This window comes from Caloenas nicobarica, unplaced genomic scaffold (genome assembly GCF_036013445.1).
Source record: "Caloenas nicobarica isolate bCalNic1 unplaced genomic scaffold, bCalNic1.hap1 Scaffold_509, whole genome shotgun sequence".
Lineage (NCBI taxonomy): Eukaryota > Metazoa > Chordata > Aves > Columbiformes > Columbidae > Caloenas > Caloenas nicobarica.
Genome location: NW_027017498.1, coordinates 57,344 through 73,550, shown reverse-complemented (window position 1 = coordinate 73,550; position 16,207 = coordinate 57,344). Strand labels below are relative to the sequence as shown.

General features: G+C 68.4%; 1 protein-coding gene across 1 annotated transcript; it reads right to left on the bottom strand.

The window, feature by feature from the left end:
* Positions 1-1,919: 1,919 nt before the first annotated feature.
* PACS1 (phosphofurin acidic cluster sorting protein 1) lies at positions 1,920-15,896 on the bottom strand. Its single transcript, XM_065658079.1, has 24 exons — positions 15,694-15,896; positions 15,156-15,243; positions 14,105-14,194; positions 13,894-14,019; positions 13,262-13,403; positions 12,781-12,872; positions 12,488-12,559; positions 12,348-12,407; positions 11,530-11,681; positions 11,120-11,180; positions 10,943-11,008; positions 10,508-10,617; positions 9,948-10,104; positions 9,240-9,353; positions 8,653-8,756; positions 8,021-8,175; positions 6,910-7,020; positions 6,000-6,102; positions 5,119-5,161; positions 4,730-4,772; positions 4,202-4,340; positions 3,289-3,521; positions 2,583-2,688; positions 1,920-2,031 (listed from the first exon to the last, which is right to left on the bottom strand). Exons 1-24 carry the CDS (start codon positions 15,885-15,887, stop codon positions 1,920-1,922), a joined length of 2,673 nt encoding a protein of 890 aa, XP_065514151.1. The 5' UTR covers positions 15,888-15,896.
* Between the last annotated feature and the right edge of the window lie 311 nt (positions 15,897-16,207).

Here is a 16,207-nt window from a genome sequence, read left to right as displayed (position 1 = left end):
ACCCCCTTTTCCACCTCATCCCCCCTTTGCACCTGATTTGCACCCCTTTATTCCCCTTTGCACCCCTCCAGTTGCACCCCAATGCATCCACTCTTTGCACCCCTTTTTCTTCCCCTTGCACCCCTTTTTGCCCCATTTTTCCACCCTTTCCCCCCCTTGCACCCCCATTTCACCCCCCCCCTTCCGACCCCCTCGTTTGACGTGTGCGAGACCCAGAACGTGTCCCCGAAATTTTGGGGCATGAGAGGGGAAATTTTGGACACAAGAAGGAAAATTTTGGGACAGCAGAGGGAATTTCGGGGCACAATGGGGAGAATTTTTTTTGGGGGGGACACGAGAAGGAATTTTTGGACACAAGAGGGAATTTTCTGGAACTTCTCTGAGACGCGGGAATTAATTTTTGGACATAAGAGGGAAATTTTTGAGACACAAGAGGGGAAATTTTGGACACGAGAGGGAGTTTTGGGACACGAGACAGAAATTTTTGGACAAAAACTGATTTTTTTTTTTTTTACACAAGAGGGAATTTTTGGACAAAACACGGAATTTTCGGACATAAAAGGGAATTTTCTGGACACAAGAGGGAAATTTTTGGACAAAACATGGCATTTTTGGACACGAGAGGGAATTTTCTGGACACCAGAGGGAAAATTTTGGAGATGAGTGAAATTCATAACCCAAGAGGTAATTTTCTGGACACAATGCGGAATTTTTGGCCACCGCACCGGAGGGAATTTTGGGGGCCAAATAATGACATTTTTGGACGCAGCCAATCAGAGAGCGCGGCACCTCGGGGGGGGCGGGCCCAGGGCGGAGTGGCGGCCAATCAGCGCTCGCACCTCAGGGGAAGGGCGGGGCCAACACTGCGCGGAGCGACAGCCCAGGCGGCCAATCAGCGAGAGCGGCACCCGGGGAAGGCGGGCCCGGGGAGGCGTGGCAGCCAATCAGAGCTCGCATCTCGGGTCCCGAGCAGCTGGCACCAATCAGAGGCGGCCCTCGGGAGAGTGACAGCCCAGAGGACCAATCAGCGGCTGCACCACCCCAGGCGGGACATTGGGGGAGGGGCAAAGAAGGGACCCAGGCGTCCGGGCACCCACGGGGTGGGGGGAGGGGCGCTCTCACACGTTCCCACGATCGTTTATTGTCAATCACCCCCCGCGCGGCCCCTCCCCCCGCGCACCCACCGGGGTGGGGGAGGGGCGGTGGGTGCTGAGCCCCCTCCTCCACCCCAACCCCCCCCCCCCAATTTGGCACGATGGGTGGGGGAGGGGCGGGTGTGCGCGTGCGAGCGGGGGAGGGGCGGGGGGGCTGGGGGGGGAGGGGCGGGGGGGGCTCAGCCCCCTCCCCCACCCCCTGATTTGGCACTGATCGGGGGGGGGAGGGGGCCTGGAGGGGCCCCAGCACCCATGGGTGCTATTTGGGGTGGGTGGCACTGGGGTGTCCCAGCACCCATGGGCGCTCGCGGGGCGGGTGACACGACGACGACGCTGCAGAAGCTGAGGGTGCCCCCTCCCCCCATCCTGGGTGGGGGGCACCCACGGGTGGGGGTTCCCATGGGGGTGGGGGCACCCACGGGTGGGGGATGGGGGCACCCATGGGTGGGGGCACCCACGGGTGGGGGTTCCCGTGGGGGTGGGGGGCACCCATGGGTGGGGGTTCCCATGGGGGTGGGGGGCACCCACGGGTGGGGGTTCCCGTGGCGGGGTGGGGGTTCCCGTGGGGGTGGGGGGCACCCATGGGTGGGGGTTCCCGTGGGGGTGGGGGGCACCCATGGGTGGGGGTTCCCATGGGGGTGGGGGGCACCCATGGGTGGGGGTCCCGTGGCGGGGTGGGGGGCACCCATGGTGGGGGTTCCCATGGGTGGGGGGCACCCATGGGTGGGGGTTCCCATGGGGGTGGGGGGCACCCATGGGTGGGGGTCAGGGCGCCTTGGGCCCCCACAGCGCCACCTGCAGGTGCTTGACGTGCGTCGGCCAGGCGGGCGCCAGCTGGAAGAACTTGATGTCGTCCCACGGGGCCCCGTCACCCACACTGCGGACAGACGGACGGACAGCGCCCGTGGGTGACACCCACAGCACCCATGGGACCCGCCCACCCACACCAGGGACAGACGGACGGACAGCGCCCATGGGTGACACCCACAGCACCCATGGGACCCGCCCACCCACACTGCGGACAGACGGACGGACAGCGCCCGTGGGTGACACCCCACAGCACCCATGGGACCCGCCCACCCACACTGCGGACAGACGGACGGACAGCACCTATGAGCGACACTCGCAGCACCCATGGGACCCCCAAAATCACCCCCGGGACCCTCTGGCATGCCCCACAGCACCCATGGGTGCCACCCACAGGAGCCCCTTAACCCCCTGCCCCCCCATCTCCCCTCACCCATAGGACCCCCCAATGGGTGCCCCCCACCCTTGGGTGCCCCCCCCCACCCCACAGGGGCTGCGGATCAGCCGGGTGATCCCTCCCCCAACCCCTTCCCCGGCGCCCCCTCCCCCATTCCCCCCACCCACAGGACCCCCAATGGGTGCCCCCCCACCCTTGGGTGCCCCCGCCGTGGGTGCCCCCACCCACCGCGCAGGGGGGGCTGCCGGGGGGCGCAGATCAGCCGGGTCACCCCCTCCACCACCAGGCTCTTGGCGTCCGGCTCCCGCGGGCGCTTGAACAGGGCGGGCACTGACCCCCCCCCACAGCACCCATGGGTGGGGGGCACCCATGGGTGGGACACACACACACAAGGGAGGGGGCACCCATGGGGGGGCGGAGTGATGGACAAGGGGTGGAGGGGGATCGGGGTGGGGGGGGGGGCAGCCCGCACCCATGGGTGCCCACCCCCCCCAAAGTTGACCCCCCCCAACACCCATGGGTGCCCCTCAGTTCTGCACCCCCCCACCCCCCCCCAATTCTGCTCCCCACCCATGTTGCCCCCCCCCCACCCAATTGTGCCCCCACCTCCCCACCCATGGGTGCCCCATCCCAATTCTGCCCCCCCATAGGTTCCCCCCACACAAGGGTGCCTCCAATTCTGCCCCCCCACCCATGGGTGCCTCATCCTGATCCTGCCCCCCACCCATGGGTGCCCCCCCACCCATGGGTGCCCCCCCCGTATGCCCCCCCCGCCTAATGGGTGCCCCATCCCAATCCTGCCCCCCCATTCTGCCCCCCCATGGGTGCCCCATCCCAAACCTGTCCCCCCACCCATGGGTGCCCCCCATGCACCCCCTCCCATAGGTGCCCGCCCATTCCCCCCCACCCATGGGTGTTCCCCTCCCCCACCTTTCTTGTTCTTCTCGCGGGTCACCAAGGTCAAGGTCAAGGCCGGGGCGGGGGGGGCGGGCCCGTCGCCGGGGGGGGGCAGGCGGGTGACGTGCAGGGAGCGGAAGGTGCCCCTCAGGGTGCTCTTGGCCCCCCCCTCGCGCCGCTCCCCCCCCTCGCGCCGCCGCTCCGCAGCACCCATGGGTGCCCCCCCCCAGTAATCCACCTGCAGCGCCAGCGCGTCCCCCGGGGACCTGCAGGGGGCGCAAACATGGGCGTGACCCCCTGACCCCTCCCCCAGCACCCATGGGTGCCACCTTCAAAGGGACCCAGGCGTCCGGGTGACCCGCTGACCCCTCCCCCAGCACCCATGGGTGCCCCCTTCAAAGGGACCCAGGCGTCCGGGTGACCCCCTGACCCCTCCCCCAGCACCCATGGGTGCCCCCTTCAAACGGACCCAGGCGTCCGGGTGACCCCCTGACCCTCCCCCCCCCAGCACCCATGGGTGCCCCCTTCAAACGGACCCAGGCATCCGGGTGACCCCCTGACCCCTCCCCCAGCACCCATGGGTGCCCCCTTCAAAGGGACCCAGGCGTCTGGGTGACCCCCTGACCCCTCCCCCAGCACCCATGGGTGCCCCCTTCAAAGGGACCCAGGCGTCCGGGTGACTACCTGACCCCATTGACCTCCCCCCAGCACCCATGGGTGTCCCCGGCTTCCCCCCCATTCTGGATACCACCCAAGGGTGCCCCCCATGTTCCCTCCATTCCGGGTGCTCCCCCAGCACCCAAGGGTGCCCCCCCAGATTCCCCCATTCTGGGTGCCCCCCCAGGTCCCTCCCCCATTCTGGGTGCCTCCCCCAGCACCCATGAGTGTCCCCCCGGATTCCCCCATTCCAGGTGCTCCCCCAGCACCCATGGGTGCCCCCCCTCACCCCTGGGTGCCGGTGCTGCCCATGGAGGGGGACGCGGGGGGGGTGGCGGCTTCGCGGGGTCCCCCTGTCACCCCCCCGCCGGGTGGGGGGGACGGGGAGGGGACGAGCAGCCCCGGGGGGGGACACTCGTCATTGTCACCTGTGGGGGGGGACAGCAGGTCAGTGACACCCATGGGGTGGGGGGGGGACAGGGATCCCAGGGGGACATGGGGGGGGACACATGACCCCAAGGGTGGGGACGCTAGGGACATGGGGGGGGGACACTGGGAGGGGACATGGGGACATTGTGGGGCGACATGGGGAAGGCGACAGGGACCCCAGGGGGACATGGGGACATTGGGGGGGACATGGGGGGACACAGGACCCTGGGGGGGCACAGGGGACATGGTGGGGGGGGACAGGGACCTCAGGGTGGGGACATGGGGACACTGGGGGGGACATGGGAGGGGACAAAAGGGACCCGGGGGGACAAAGTGGGGGGGGAGGTGACAGTGACCCCCCCGTCCCAGTGTCACCCCCCCTACCTACCGGGTGCCGCGGGGGGGTCGTCCGGCTGCCCGACCGTCACCGCCTGCGGGAGGGGACACTTGGGGACACCCGGGGTCACCCCTGAGCGGGGGACCGGGACCCCCCACCCAGGGTCACCTCTTGTCACCCGGGGTCACCCAGTGTCACCCAGGGTCACCCGGGGTCACCCAGGGTCACCTGGGGTCACCCAGTGTCACCCAGGGTCACCCAGGGTCACCCCTGACCCGGGGACGGTGTCCCCATGGTCAGTGTCACCCAGTGTCGCCTTGTGTCACCCCAACCCAGGGACCGGGTCCCCCCACGACACCCGGTGTCACCCCACGTCACCCGGTGCCACCCGTGGCCGGTGTCCCCACCCCGGTGTCACCCGGTGTCACCGCGTCACTCACCGCCACAAAGGGGACAAACTTCTGGTACGAGTCCTCGTCCGGGCTGGGGACACGTTGGGGACATCAGGGGTGGTGTCACCGTCACCCTGTCCCCATGTCCCCGAGTTCCTGTCCCCATGTCCCACCCCTGTCCCCATGTCCCACCCCTGTCCCCTTGTCCCATCTCTGTGTCCCCATGTCCATCCCTGTCCCCACGTCCATCCCCATGTCCCCCTGTCCCTTGTCCCCCTGTCCCCACTTCCATCCCCATGTCCCCATGTCCCTGTCCCCATGTCCCCCTGTCCCTTGTCCCCCTGTCCCCACGTCCACCCCGTGTCCCCATGTCCCCCTGTCCCTACGTCCATCCCCGTGTCCCCATGTCCCCCTGTCCCCACGTCCATCCCCATGTCCCCCTGTCCCTTGTCCCCCTGTCCCCACGTCCATCCCCATGTCCCCATATCCCTGTCCCCATGTCCCCCTGTCCCTTGTCCCCCTGTCCCCATGTCCATCCCCGTGTCCCCATGTCCTTGTCCCCACGTCCATCCCCGTGTCCCCATGTCCTTGTCCCCACGTCCATCCCTGTGTCCCCATGTCCCCCTGTCCCCATGTCCATCCCCGTGTCCCCATGTCCCCCTGTCCCCACGTCCATCCCCATGTCCCCATGTCCCCCTGTCCATCCCTGTGTCCCCATGTCCCTGTCCCCATGTCCCCCTGTCCCTTGTCCCCCTGTCCCCATGTCCATCCCCATTTCCCCATGTCCCCCTGTCCCTTGTCCCCCTGTCCCCATGTCCACCCCGTGTCCCCATGTCCATGTCCCCACGTCCATCCCCATTTCCCCGTGTCCCCCTGTCCCTGTCCCCATGTCCCCATGTCCATCCCCGCGTCCCCGTCCCCTCCCTCACAACTTGTCCCCGCGGGTCAGCATGGCCTCGGCCACCGGCAGCGCGTGGGTGGCCCCGGCGCCCGCCGCGTACGTCAGGATCCGCCCCACCACGTTGAACGGCTCTGGGGACACAGCACCCATGGGTGCCCCCACCCATGGCTGCCCCCCAGGACCCCCCACCCATGGGTGCCCCCCAGGACCGACCCCAAAACCAGGGTGTCCCCCATTCCTTGGGTGACAATGGCAGGGAGATGGGTGACACCCCAACCAGGGTGGCTGGTAGCACCCATGGGTGCCCCCCCACCCATGGGTGCCCCCACCCATGGCTGCCCCCCAGGACCCCCCACCCATGGGTGCCCCCCAGGACCGACCCCAAAACCAGGGTGTCCCCCATTCCTTGGGTGACAATGGCAGGGAGATGGGTGACACCCCAACCAGGGTGGCTGGTAGCACCCATGGGTGCCCCCCCACCCATGGGTGCCCCCACCCATGGCTGCCCCCCAGGACCCCCCACCCATGGGTGCCCCCCAAGACCAAGGTGTCCCCGGGCCCCCCCCCCATCAAAGGGTTCCCCCCGCTCGGGTGACAATAGCAGTGGGATGGGTGACATACCCACCCACAGGTGCCCCCCAGGACCCCCCACCCATGGGTGCCCCCTGGACACCATCCCAGGGTGTCCCCCACTCACGTGACAATGGCAGCAAGATGAGTGACACCCCCAGACCCTGGGTGGCCGATAGCACCTATGGGTGCCCCCCCGCACCCATGGGTGCCCCCCAGACCCTGCACAGTTGCCCCCCCACCCTTGGGTGCTCCCATGACTGTCCTCCCGCTGCCAGCCCCCCCCCGGATATCCCCCCCTTTGCGACAACCCCAGGGGCACCCATGGGTGCTGGGGGGGCACCCATGGGTGGGGGGCACCCACGTACCAGTGGGGGGGGCCTCGCTGCGCCCAAAGAGCTCCCGCCAGGGGGGGTCCAGGAAGGCGGCGCCGTAACGGGGGTCAAGGGCGGCCAAGTGGGGGCCCAGCGGGTGGGGACCTGGGGACATGGGTGACACTGGGTGACATTGGGTGACATGGGGGGACCCGCCCTCCCCCCCTTCGTGTCCCATGGGTGCTACAGGTGCCCTCTGGGTGCTCTGGGTGCCCCATGGGTGTCCTATGGGTGCTACAGGTACTGCGGGTGCTGTAGGTGCCCTCTGAGTTCTGTGGGTGCTCTATGGGTGCTATACATGCCCTCTGGGTGCTGTGCGTGCTCTACAGGTGCTATAGGGGCCCTATAGGCACCCTCTGGGTGCTGCGGGTGCTCTATGGGTGCTATAGGTGCTGTGGGTGACTTATGGGTGCTGCGGGTGCCCCGTGGGTGCTGTATGTGATCTATGGGTGCCAGGAGCACACATGGGTGCCATACACGATCTATGGGTGCTGTGGGTGCCAGGAGCACCCATGGGTGCTGCATGTTATCTACGGGTGCTGTGGGTGCCTTATGTGATCTGTAGGTGCTGTGGGTGCCCCATGGGTGCTGTATGTGATCTATGGGTGCTGCATGTGATCTATGGGTGCTGTGGGTGCCGTATGTGACCTATGGGTGCTGTGGGTGCCGTATGTGATCTATGGGTGCTGCATGTGATCTATGGGTGCTGTGGGTGCCCCATGGGTGCTGCATGTGATCTATGGGTGCTGTGGGTGCCGTATGTGATCTATGGGTGCTGTGGGTGCCCCATGGGTGCTGCATGTGATCTATGGGTGCTGTGGGTGCCGTATGTGATCTATGGGTGCCGTATGTGACCTATGGGTGCTGTGGGTGCCCCATGGGTGCTGCATGTGATCTACGGGTGCTGTGGGTGCCGTATGTGACCTATGGGTGCTGTATGTGATCTACGGGTGCTGTGGGTGCCGTATGTGATCTGTGGGTGCTGTATGTGATCTACGGGTGCTGTGGGTGCCGTATGTGATCTGTGGGTGCTGTATGTGACCTATGGGTGCTGTGGGTGCCGTATGTGATCTATGGATGCCAGCAGCACCCATGGGTGCCTTACCGAGCCCCACGGGCAGCAGGCGCAGGGGTCCCAGGGGTCCCCCCAGCTCGGGGCTCCGGGCGCCCAGTTGCCGGACGAGGCAGCGCAGGAGGGAGCTGAGCCACGGCGCCCCCCCCAGGGCCACCAGCGTCACCGCGGGGGGGGGACACGGACACCTGCGGGGACGCGGGGGTCAGAGCCCCCCACGGCACCCATGGGTGGGGGGAGGTCAGGATGCCCCCCCCCAGGGCACCCATGGGGGTAGAGGGGGGTGGGTGCCCCTGGGGAGGAGTTATTGGGGGGTTGTGGGTGAGGGGGCACCCATGGGTGGGGGGACACACGTGTGGCCTCAAGGGGACACAGGGGGGACATGGGGACCCAGGCGGGGGGTGGTGAGGAGACATGGGGGGGACAAAAGGGGACCGGGGGGGTGCAGGAGGGGCCATGGGGGGACAGGAGGAGACAGCGTGACATTGGGTGGCACTGGGTGACACGAGATGACACTGGGTGATAGCGGGTGACGTCGTGTGACCCGGGGTGACCTGGGGTGACAGCGGGTGACAGGGGGTGACATTGTGTGACCCGGGGTGACCCGGGGTGACCCGGGGTGACCTGGGGTGACCTGGGGTGACAGGGGGACCGGTGCCACTCACAGGCGCTGGACGCGGGTCAGGACGGCGCCCACAACAGCCGGGAGCTCCGACCCCCCAGCACCCACCGCGGGGTGACCCTGGGAGCGGAGCTGGGACAGCACCCACTGGGGGGGACACGTCAGAGACCCCCGGACCCCCCAGCACCCACCCACCCCCAGCCTGACCCCCACCCACCCAATGGCACCCCCCAGCACCCACCGACCCCCACCCACCCAATGGCACCCCCCAGCACCCACTGACCCCCCAGCACCCACCGACCCCGCTGACCCCCAGCCTGACCCCCACCCACCCAATGACACCCCCCAGCACCCACTGCAGGCGGGGGGACACCCATCAGAGGCCCCTCCCCCCACCCACTGACCCCCCCCGACCCCTGCACCCAGTGTCCCCCCACCCATGGGTGCCCCCCCATAGGTGCCCCCCCATGGGTCCCCCCCACCCATGGGTGCCCCCCCCCCCCACTCCCCACTCATAGGTGCCCCCCGTGTCCCCCCCACAAGCAGGTGCTGACCAGCAGGACTCTCTCCCCCCACCCACGGGTGCCCCCCCCGCCATGGGTGCCCCCCCACCCATGGGTGCCCCCTCACCTGTCCCCGCCAGTGGCAGGTGCTGACCAGCAGGAGGCGCTCGGGGACCCCCCCGGATTCGGGGCCCAGGGCGGGGCCCAACTGATCCCACAGCGCCCGGCGGGGGGGCGGCACCTATGGGGGGGCACCCATGGGTGAGGGGGGGCACCCATGGGTGCAGGGGAACCTGGCCCTGTGGCCCCCCCGCCATGTCCCCATCACCCCTCCTCATGTCCCCATGTCCCCCCCAGTGTCCCCATGACCCCCCCATGTCCCCCAGCCCCGAAGTCCCCATGGTGTCACCTGCCCCCCCATGTCCCCAGTGTCACCATGGCCCCCCCATGTCCCCAACTTCCCCATGACCCCCCCATGTCCCCATCCCATAATGTCCCCCCAGTGTCACCTGTCCCCCACCATGTCCCCAAGCCCCAAAGTCCCCATGGTGTCATCTGCCCCCCCCATGTCCCCAGGGTCCCCATGTCCCCCCCAGTGTCCCCATGACCCCCCCATGTCCCCCAGCCCCAAAGTCCCCAATGTGTCATCTGCCCCCCCCATGTCCCCAGGGTCCCCATGTCCCCCCCAGTGTCCCCATGTCCCAATGTCCCCACAGCGTCCCCATGTCCCTCCCATGTCTCCAATGTCCCCATATCCCCAGTGTCCCCAATGTCCCCCCATGTCCCCCCCACGTCCCCATGTCCCCCCACGTCCCCAGTGCCCCCCCATTGTCACCTGTGTCCCCGGCCCCAGCTCCGGTGACCTCTCGCTGTCCGAGCTGTTGTTCCTGTCCCCGGGGTTGGGGACACCGGGGACCCCCCCAGGGACCCCCCCGGGGACCCCCCGGCCCAGCGGCCGCTCCCGCAGGGGGGTCCCCCGACGTGTCCCCCCCCTGCGGGGACACCCGGGACCCCAATAACCCCTGACACCCCAATAACCCCCCCTGAAGCCCAAAACCCCCCGAACCCCAAAACCCCCCAGGGACCCCAATAACCCCTGAGCCCCAATAAACCCCCAGAGACCCCAAAACCCCCCCGGGGACCCCAACAACCCCCATGAACCCAAATAAACCCCCAAGCCCCAATAACCCCCAGGGACCCCAATAACCCCCTCAACCCAAATAACCCCCCCAAACCCCCCCGGGGACCCCAATAACCCCCTGAACCCCAATAACCCCCCAGGGACCCCAATAACCCCCCGAACCCCAAAACCCCCCAGGGACCCCAATAACCCCCCAAACCCCAACCCCCCCCGGGAGCCCCAAATCCCAGCCCCGCACCCATGGGTGCCCTCACCTGGGTGACGTCACCTCCCCCCCCGCCTTGCTGCCCTTTAGGGGGGTCCGTAATTTTTCGGGGACACCCCCGGACTCGGGCTGGGGGGGGTCAGGGTCCCCCCGAGTGTCCTGGGGAGGGGGACACAACATTGGGGGGAGGGGATTGGGACCCCCCCAAAAAGCGGGGGGACACCCCAAAAATCGGGGAGACACCCCGAAAGTGGGGGGAGTGGGGGGGACACCCCAAAAGTGGGGGGAATGGGGTGGTTTGGGGGGGTCCCAAGAAGGTTGGGGGGTCCCTGTGGGGGTCAGGGTTTTTTTGGGGGGTCCCAGGGGGAGGTTGGGGTATCATGGGGGGGGTTGGGGTGTCATGTGGGGTTTAGGGGGTCATGGGGGACTTGGGGGGTCCCGGGGGGTTTTGGGGGGTCATGGGGCGGGTTTTGGGGTCCCTCACCGTCCCGTCAGGCTCCGGCCCCCCCTCGTCGGGGGGTTTGCGCCCCAACTTGGCCCCGGGTTCCGCCTGCGGGAAAAGGGGGGGGGTGGGACCCACGGGCCCCCCAACACCCCCCAGTGCCCCCCACAACCCCCCCGTCCCCCTCCCAGTGCTCCCAGTGCTCCCAGTGCCACTGACCGGGGGGGGGCTGCCCATCTCGGTCTGGGAGCTGGACTGGGAGAGACCCTCGAAGAACGGGCTGTGGGGACAATGGGGACAATGGGGACAGGGGACAATGGGGACAGGGGGACACCGGTGACAATGGGGGGGTCAAGGGGACAGCAGTGACCACCTGTTCCCAGGGGAGGTGACACCCAGGGGAGGCCACACCCCCATTGTGTCCCAATGTCCCCATGTCCATGTGTCCCCTGTCCCCGTGCCCCGTCCCTCACCGCAGCCGCGGTTTTGGGGTGCTGAGGTGACCCCCATGTCCGTGTGTCCCCTGTCCCCGTGCCCCGTCCCTCACCACAGCCGCGGTTTTGGGGTGCTGAGGTGACCCCCATGTCCGTGTGTCCCCTGTCCCCATGTCCCCGTGCCCCGTCCCTCACCGCAGCCGCGGTTTTGGGGTGCTGAGGACGCTGTCGGTGTCATCGAGGTCCCCGCTGTCACTGGGGTTGAAGATCTCCAGGGTGTCGTAGAGCTCGTCCAGGTCCTCGGCCACCTCGCGCATGCGGGCGGGGGACACGTGCTCGAACCCCCCCTGGACAGGGACACGCGTGTCACCCCCTGGCACCCCACGGGACACCCCAGGGACACCCCCAGGGACACCCCCAGGGACACCCCGGTCCCCTCCCACATATGGGTGGGGGACACGTGTTTGAAGCCCCCCTGGGACAAGGACACACGTGTCGCCCCCCCGTCACCACCCAGGTCACTCTGTGCCACCCGGTCACCCCAGCACCCATGGGTGCTCCCACCTCCCTTGTCACCCCAGCACCCATGGGTGCTCCCACCTCCCATGTCACCCCAGCACCCATGGGTGCTCCAACCCCATGTCACCCCAGCACCCATGGGTGCTCCCACCTCCAGTGCCCCAGCACCTATGGGTGCTCCCACCTCCCATGTCACCCCAGCACCCATGGGTGCTCCAACCCCGTGTCACCCCAGCACCCATGGGTGCTCCAACCCCATATCAGCCCAGCACCCATGGGTGCTCCCACCTCCAGTGCCCCAGCACCTATAGGTGCTCCCACCTCCCTTGTCACCCCAGCACCCATGGGTGCTCCAACCCCCTATCAGCCCAGCACCCATGGGTGCTCCTACCCCATATCAGCCCAGCACCCATGGGTGCTCCCACCTCCAGTGCCCCAGCACCTATGGGTGCTCCCACCTCCCATGTCACCCCAGCACCCATGGGTGCTCCTACCTCCTCCGACACCCTGAACCTCCTCAGCAGCGCCACGAACTTCTGCTTGATGTTGGGCTGCTGTGGGGGGGCGAGGGGGGTCAGCGGCACCCGTGGGTGCTCCCCAGCACCCTGACCCCCCCACCCACCACCCCCGTCACCCGGGCGGGTCCCATCGGCTTCCGCCGCGTCTTCTTCCCCTTGGGCAGCTCCTCTTCCTCGTAGAACAGGTCCTGGGGGACACGGGGGCACCCATGGGTGCTGGGGGGCACCCAAGAGTGGGGGGAGACCCAGAAGGGTCCCAGTTGGGTGCTGGGGATGGGACACCCCCAGGTAACAATTTCCCATCACGACTTTGGGTTGAGGGATCTCAGGAGGTTCTTGGGGGGCACCCGCAGGTCTGGGGGGGCACCCATGGGTGGGGGGTGGCACCCATGGGTGGGGGGGCACCCACCTGGCCGTGCAGGGCGTCGTCGCTCCCTTCCTGCTCCGAGGAGAAACTCTCCTCCTCCTCCTCCGAGTAGTTGTCCAGGTCAGGGGAGCGATCTGGGGGGCACCCATGGGTGGGGGTGGCACCCAAGAGCAGCTCCGAGCACCCACGGGTGACCCCAACGCCCCAAAGCTGACCCCCCCCCAGCACCCATGGGTGGTGGCAGAGACATCGCAAGGAGCTGCAGGTTCCTGGGTCTCCCAGCACCCATGGGTGCTCCCCCAACTCCCCCCAATCCCCAGTTCTCAGAGCCCCTCCCCAGCACCCATGGGTGCCCCCTCAGCCCCTGTAGCACCCATGGGTGCTCCCCAGCATCCATGGGTGTCCCACAACCCCCACCATGGGTGCCCCCCCAGCACCCATGGGTGCTCTGTCAAGCATCCCTGGTTCTCACAGCGCCTCCCCAGCACCCATGGGTGCCCCCCCCGCACCCATGGGTGCTGACCTTTGCCCTTGCCCTCGGCACCCAGGGGTTGGCTGCTCAGCGCGTTCACCCGAATTTCGGCCACCGGCTCCGCCGCCCCCTTCAGGGCCCGGTGCAGCACCAGCACCCACGGGACCCCCCCCTCGCTGGGGTGCTGCAGCACCTATGGGTGCGGGGGGGTCACGTGGGGCACCCTGACCCCCCCAGCACCCAATGGATCACCCTGACCTCCCAGCACCCATGGGACCCCCCAGCACCCACTGGATCACCCTGACCCCCCCAGCACCCACAGGACCCCCCAGCACCCACTGGATCACCCCCCAGCACCCATGGGACCCCCAAGCAGCCAATGGATCACCCTGACCCCCCCAGCACCCACAGGATCACCCCCCCAGCACCCATGGGACCCCCAAGCAGCCAATGGATCACCCTGACCCCCCAGCACCCACAGGACCCCCCAGCACCCACTGGATCACCCCCCCAGCACCCATGGGACCCCCCAAACCCAACAGGACATCCCGACCCCCAAGTGCCAAGACACCCCAATCCCCCCCAGCACCCACTTTAATGACCATTAACGAGCCTTAATGAGCCCTGGGGTGCCCCCCCCGCCCCCCAGCACCCTGCCCCCCCCCTGCCCCCCCCAGCCCCACCTCAGCCATGTTGATGAGCCCCACGGCCAACGTCTTGTACCCCAACATCGCCCGGCTCTTGTAGCGCTTGCGCCGCTGCAGCATCACCTGCAGCCGGTTGGCGTCGCGCTTCAGGAAATGGGGGTACTGGGGGGGGGGCAAAATATTAGCGGGGGGGTAAAAACACCCCCCCGAGGGTGGGGAGGGCGGGGGCGCCCGTGGGTGCTGGTACCTGGAGGGAGAAGGTGAGCTGGAGCTCGGCCTCGGGGGCGGCGCAGGCGGGCAGGGGGATCTCGTTGGAGCGGAGGATGCGCTTGGAGCCCTGGGGGGATCGATCGCTTGGGGGGATCAATAACTTGGGGGGATCAATAAATAGCCCGGGGGGGAATAATTCGGGGGGCATAAATAAGATCTCCCTGGGAGGGGAATCCTCAGCAGGACCCCAAAAATGTGGGGGTGTTGTTGGGGTGGATGCGCTTGGAGACCTGGGGGGATCAATAACCTGGGGGGGATCAATCACTTGGGGGGGGATCAATCACTTGGGGAGGGGGAAATAAAGAGCCCAGGGTGGAGAGAATAATTTGGGGGGGTAAGTAATCCCCCTGGGGGGGGGAATCCTCAGCGGGACCCCCCAAAATGTGGGGGGGGTGTTGGGGTGAATGTGCTTGGAGACCTGGGGGGGATCAATAACTTGGGGGGGGAATAAATAACTTGGGGGAAATGAATAACCTGGGGGGGAAATAAATATGCCGGGGGGGGTAAATAACTGCCCCCAGGGGGGTTTCCTCAGGGGGGCCCCCCAAAATGTGGGGGTGTTGTTGGGGTGGAGGATGCGCTTGGAGACCTGGGGGGGTAAATAACCTGGGGGGGATCAATACCCGGGGGGGGGTAAGTGCCCCAGAGCGGGGTAAATAAGCCAGGGGGGGTAATTAACCCCTGCCCCCCAGTGACCCCCTCAGGACTCAGCGCCCCCCGCCCCCCCATGTCCCCTATGCCCCCCCTCTCCCAAATGTCCCCCCTGTGTCCCCCCTTCCTGTGTCCCCCCCATGTCCCCCCCAATAGGGTCCCTGTGTCCCCCCAATATCCCCCACTCCATGTGTCCCCCCCCATGTCCCCCCCACCATGTCCCTTGTGTCCCCCCCCACGTCCCCCCGCCATGTCCCTTGTGTCCCCCCCCATGTCCCTTGTGTCGCCCCCCCTCCCCATGTCCCCCACTCCACGTCCCCCCCGGGGTCCTGTGTCCCCCCCATGTCCCCCCCATGTCCCCCCCCGTGCCCCCCCACCTGCAGTTTCACGGCGATGACGACGGATCCCAGGTCCTTCCCCCCCCCCCGCACCAGCAGCAGCCGCTGCAGCCGCAGCGTGAACAGCCTGGGGGGGGCACGGGGGGGGTCACGGGGGGGGCACCATGGGGGGGTCACCATGGGGGGGCCAAGGGAGGGGCACTAAGGGGGGGATGACGGGGGGGCCACGGGGGGGGCACCACGGCGGGGGCGGGGGGGGGCATGGGGGGCACCATGTGGGGGGGCACCACGGTGGAGGTCATCGGGGGTCACGGGGGGGGCACCACGGGGGGGGCGCTGTGGGAGTGGGGGGGGGTCAGGGGGCCCCGGGGGGGTGTGGGGGTGACCCTGGGGGTTGCGGGGGGGGGGGGGGGTCGGGGGGGTCAGCGGGGGGCGGGGCCAGTTGCGGGGGGGAGAGGACACACGGGGGGTGTCACCACGGTACGGGGGGGGGGGTCCCCGGTGCCCCCCGTTTCCCCGCAGAGTTCCCGGGTGGGGGTCCCGGTCCCGGGGGGGTCCCGGGGGGGTCTCCGCTCACCTGGGCACGCAGCTGGGCGAGCTCCGGTCCACCTCCCAGGTCGCGTACAGGTTCATCTGCACCGGGCGGCCGGGGGTGCCGGGGGTTCCGGGGGCTCCGGGGCCCGGGGGGGAAACCCCGGGGGGTCCGGCCGGGGTTGGGGGTCCCGGGGGTCCCGGAGCGCAGGGAACGCGGGGCGCGCCGCGTTCCGCCATCGCCGCCGCTCCCGGGGCGGCCGGCCACGCCCCCGCCGCCTCATTGGCTGCGGCGCCCCGCTGCTTGAGTCCTCATTGGTTGGTGGTTGCGCCCCTTGGCGGATGGCTCCGCCCCCGCCGCCTCATTGGCTGCCGCGCCCCGCTGCTTGAGTTCTCATTGGTTGGTGGTTGCGCCCCTTGGCCACGCCCACCTCCGCGGCAGCGCTGCGGAAGGGGAAGCTCCGCCCACTACGCCCGCGCGCGGGGCGTGGCCACGCCCCCACTGCCTGCGGAGGGCCACGCCCACCAGCTGCTTCGCGAGGGCTGATTGGGTGGGGGCG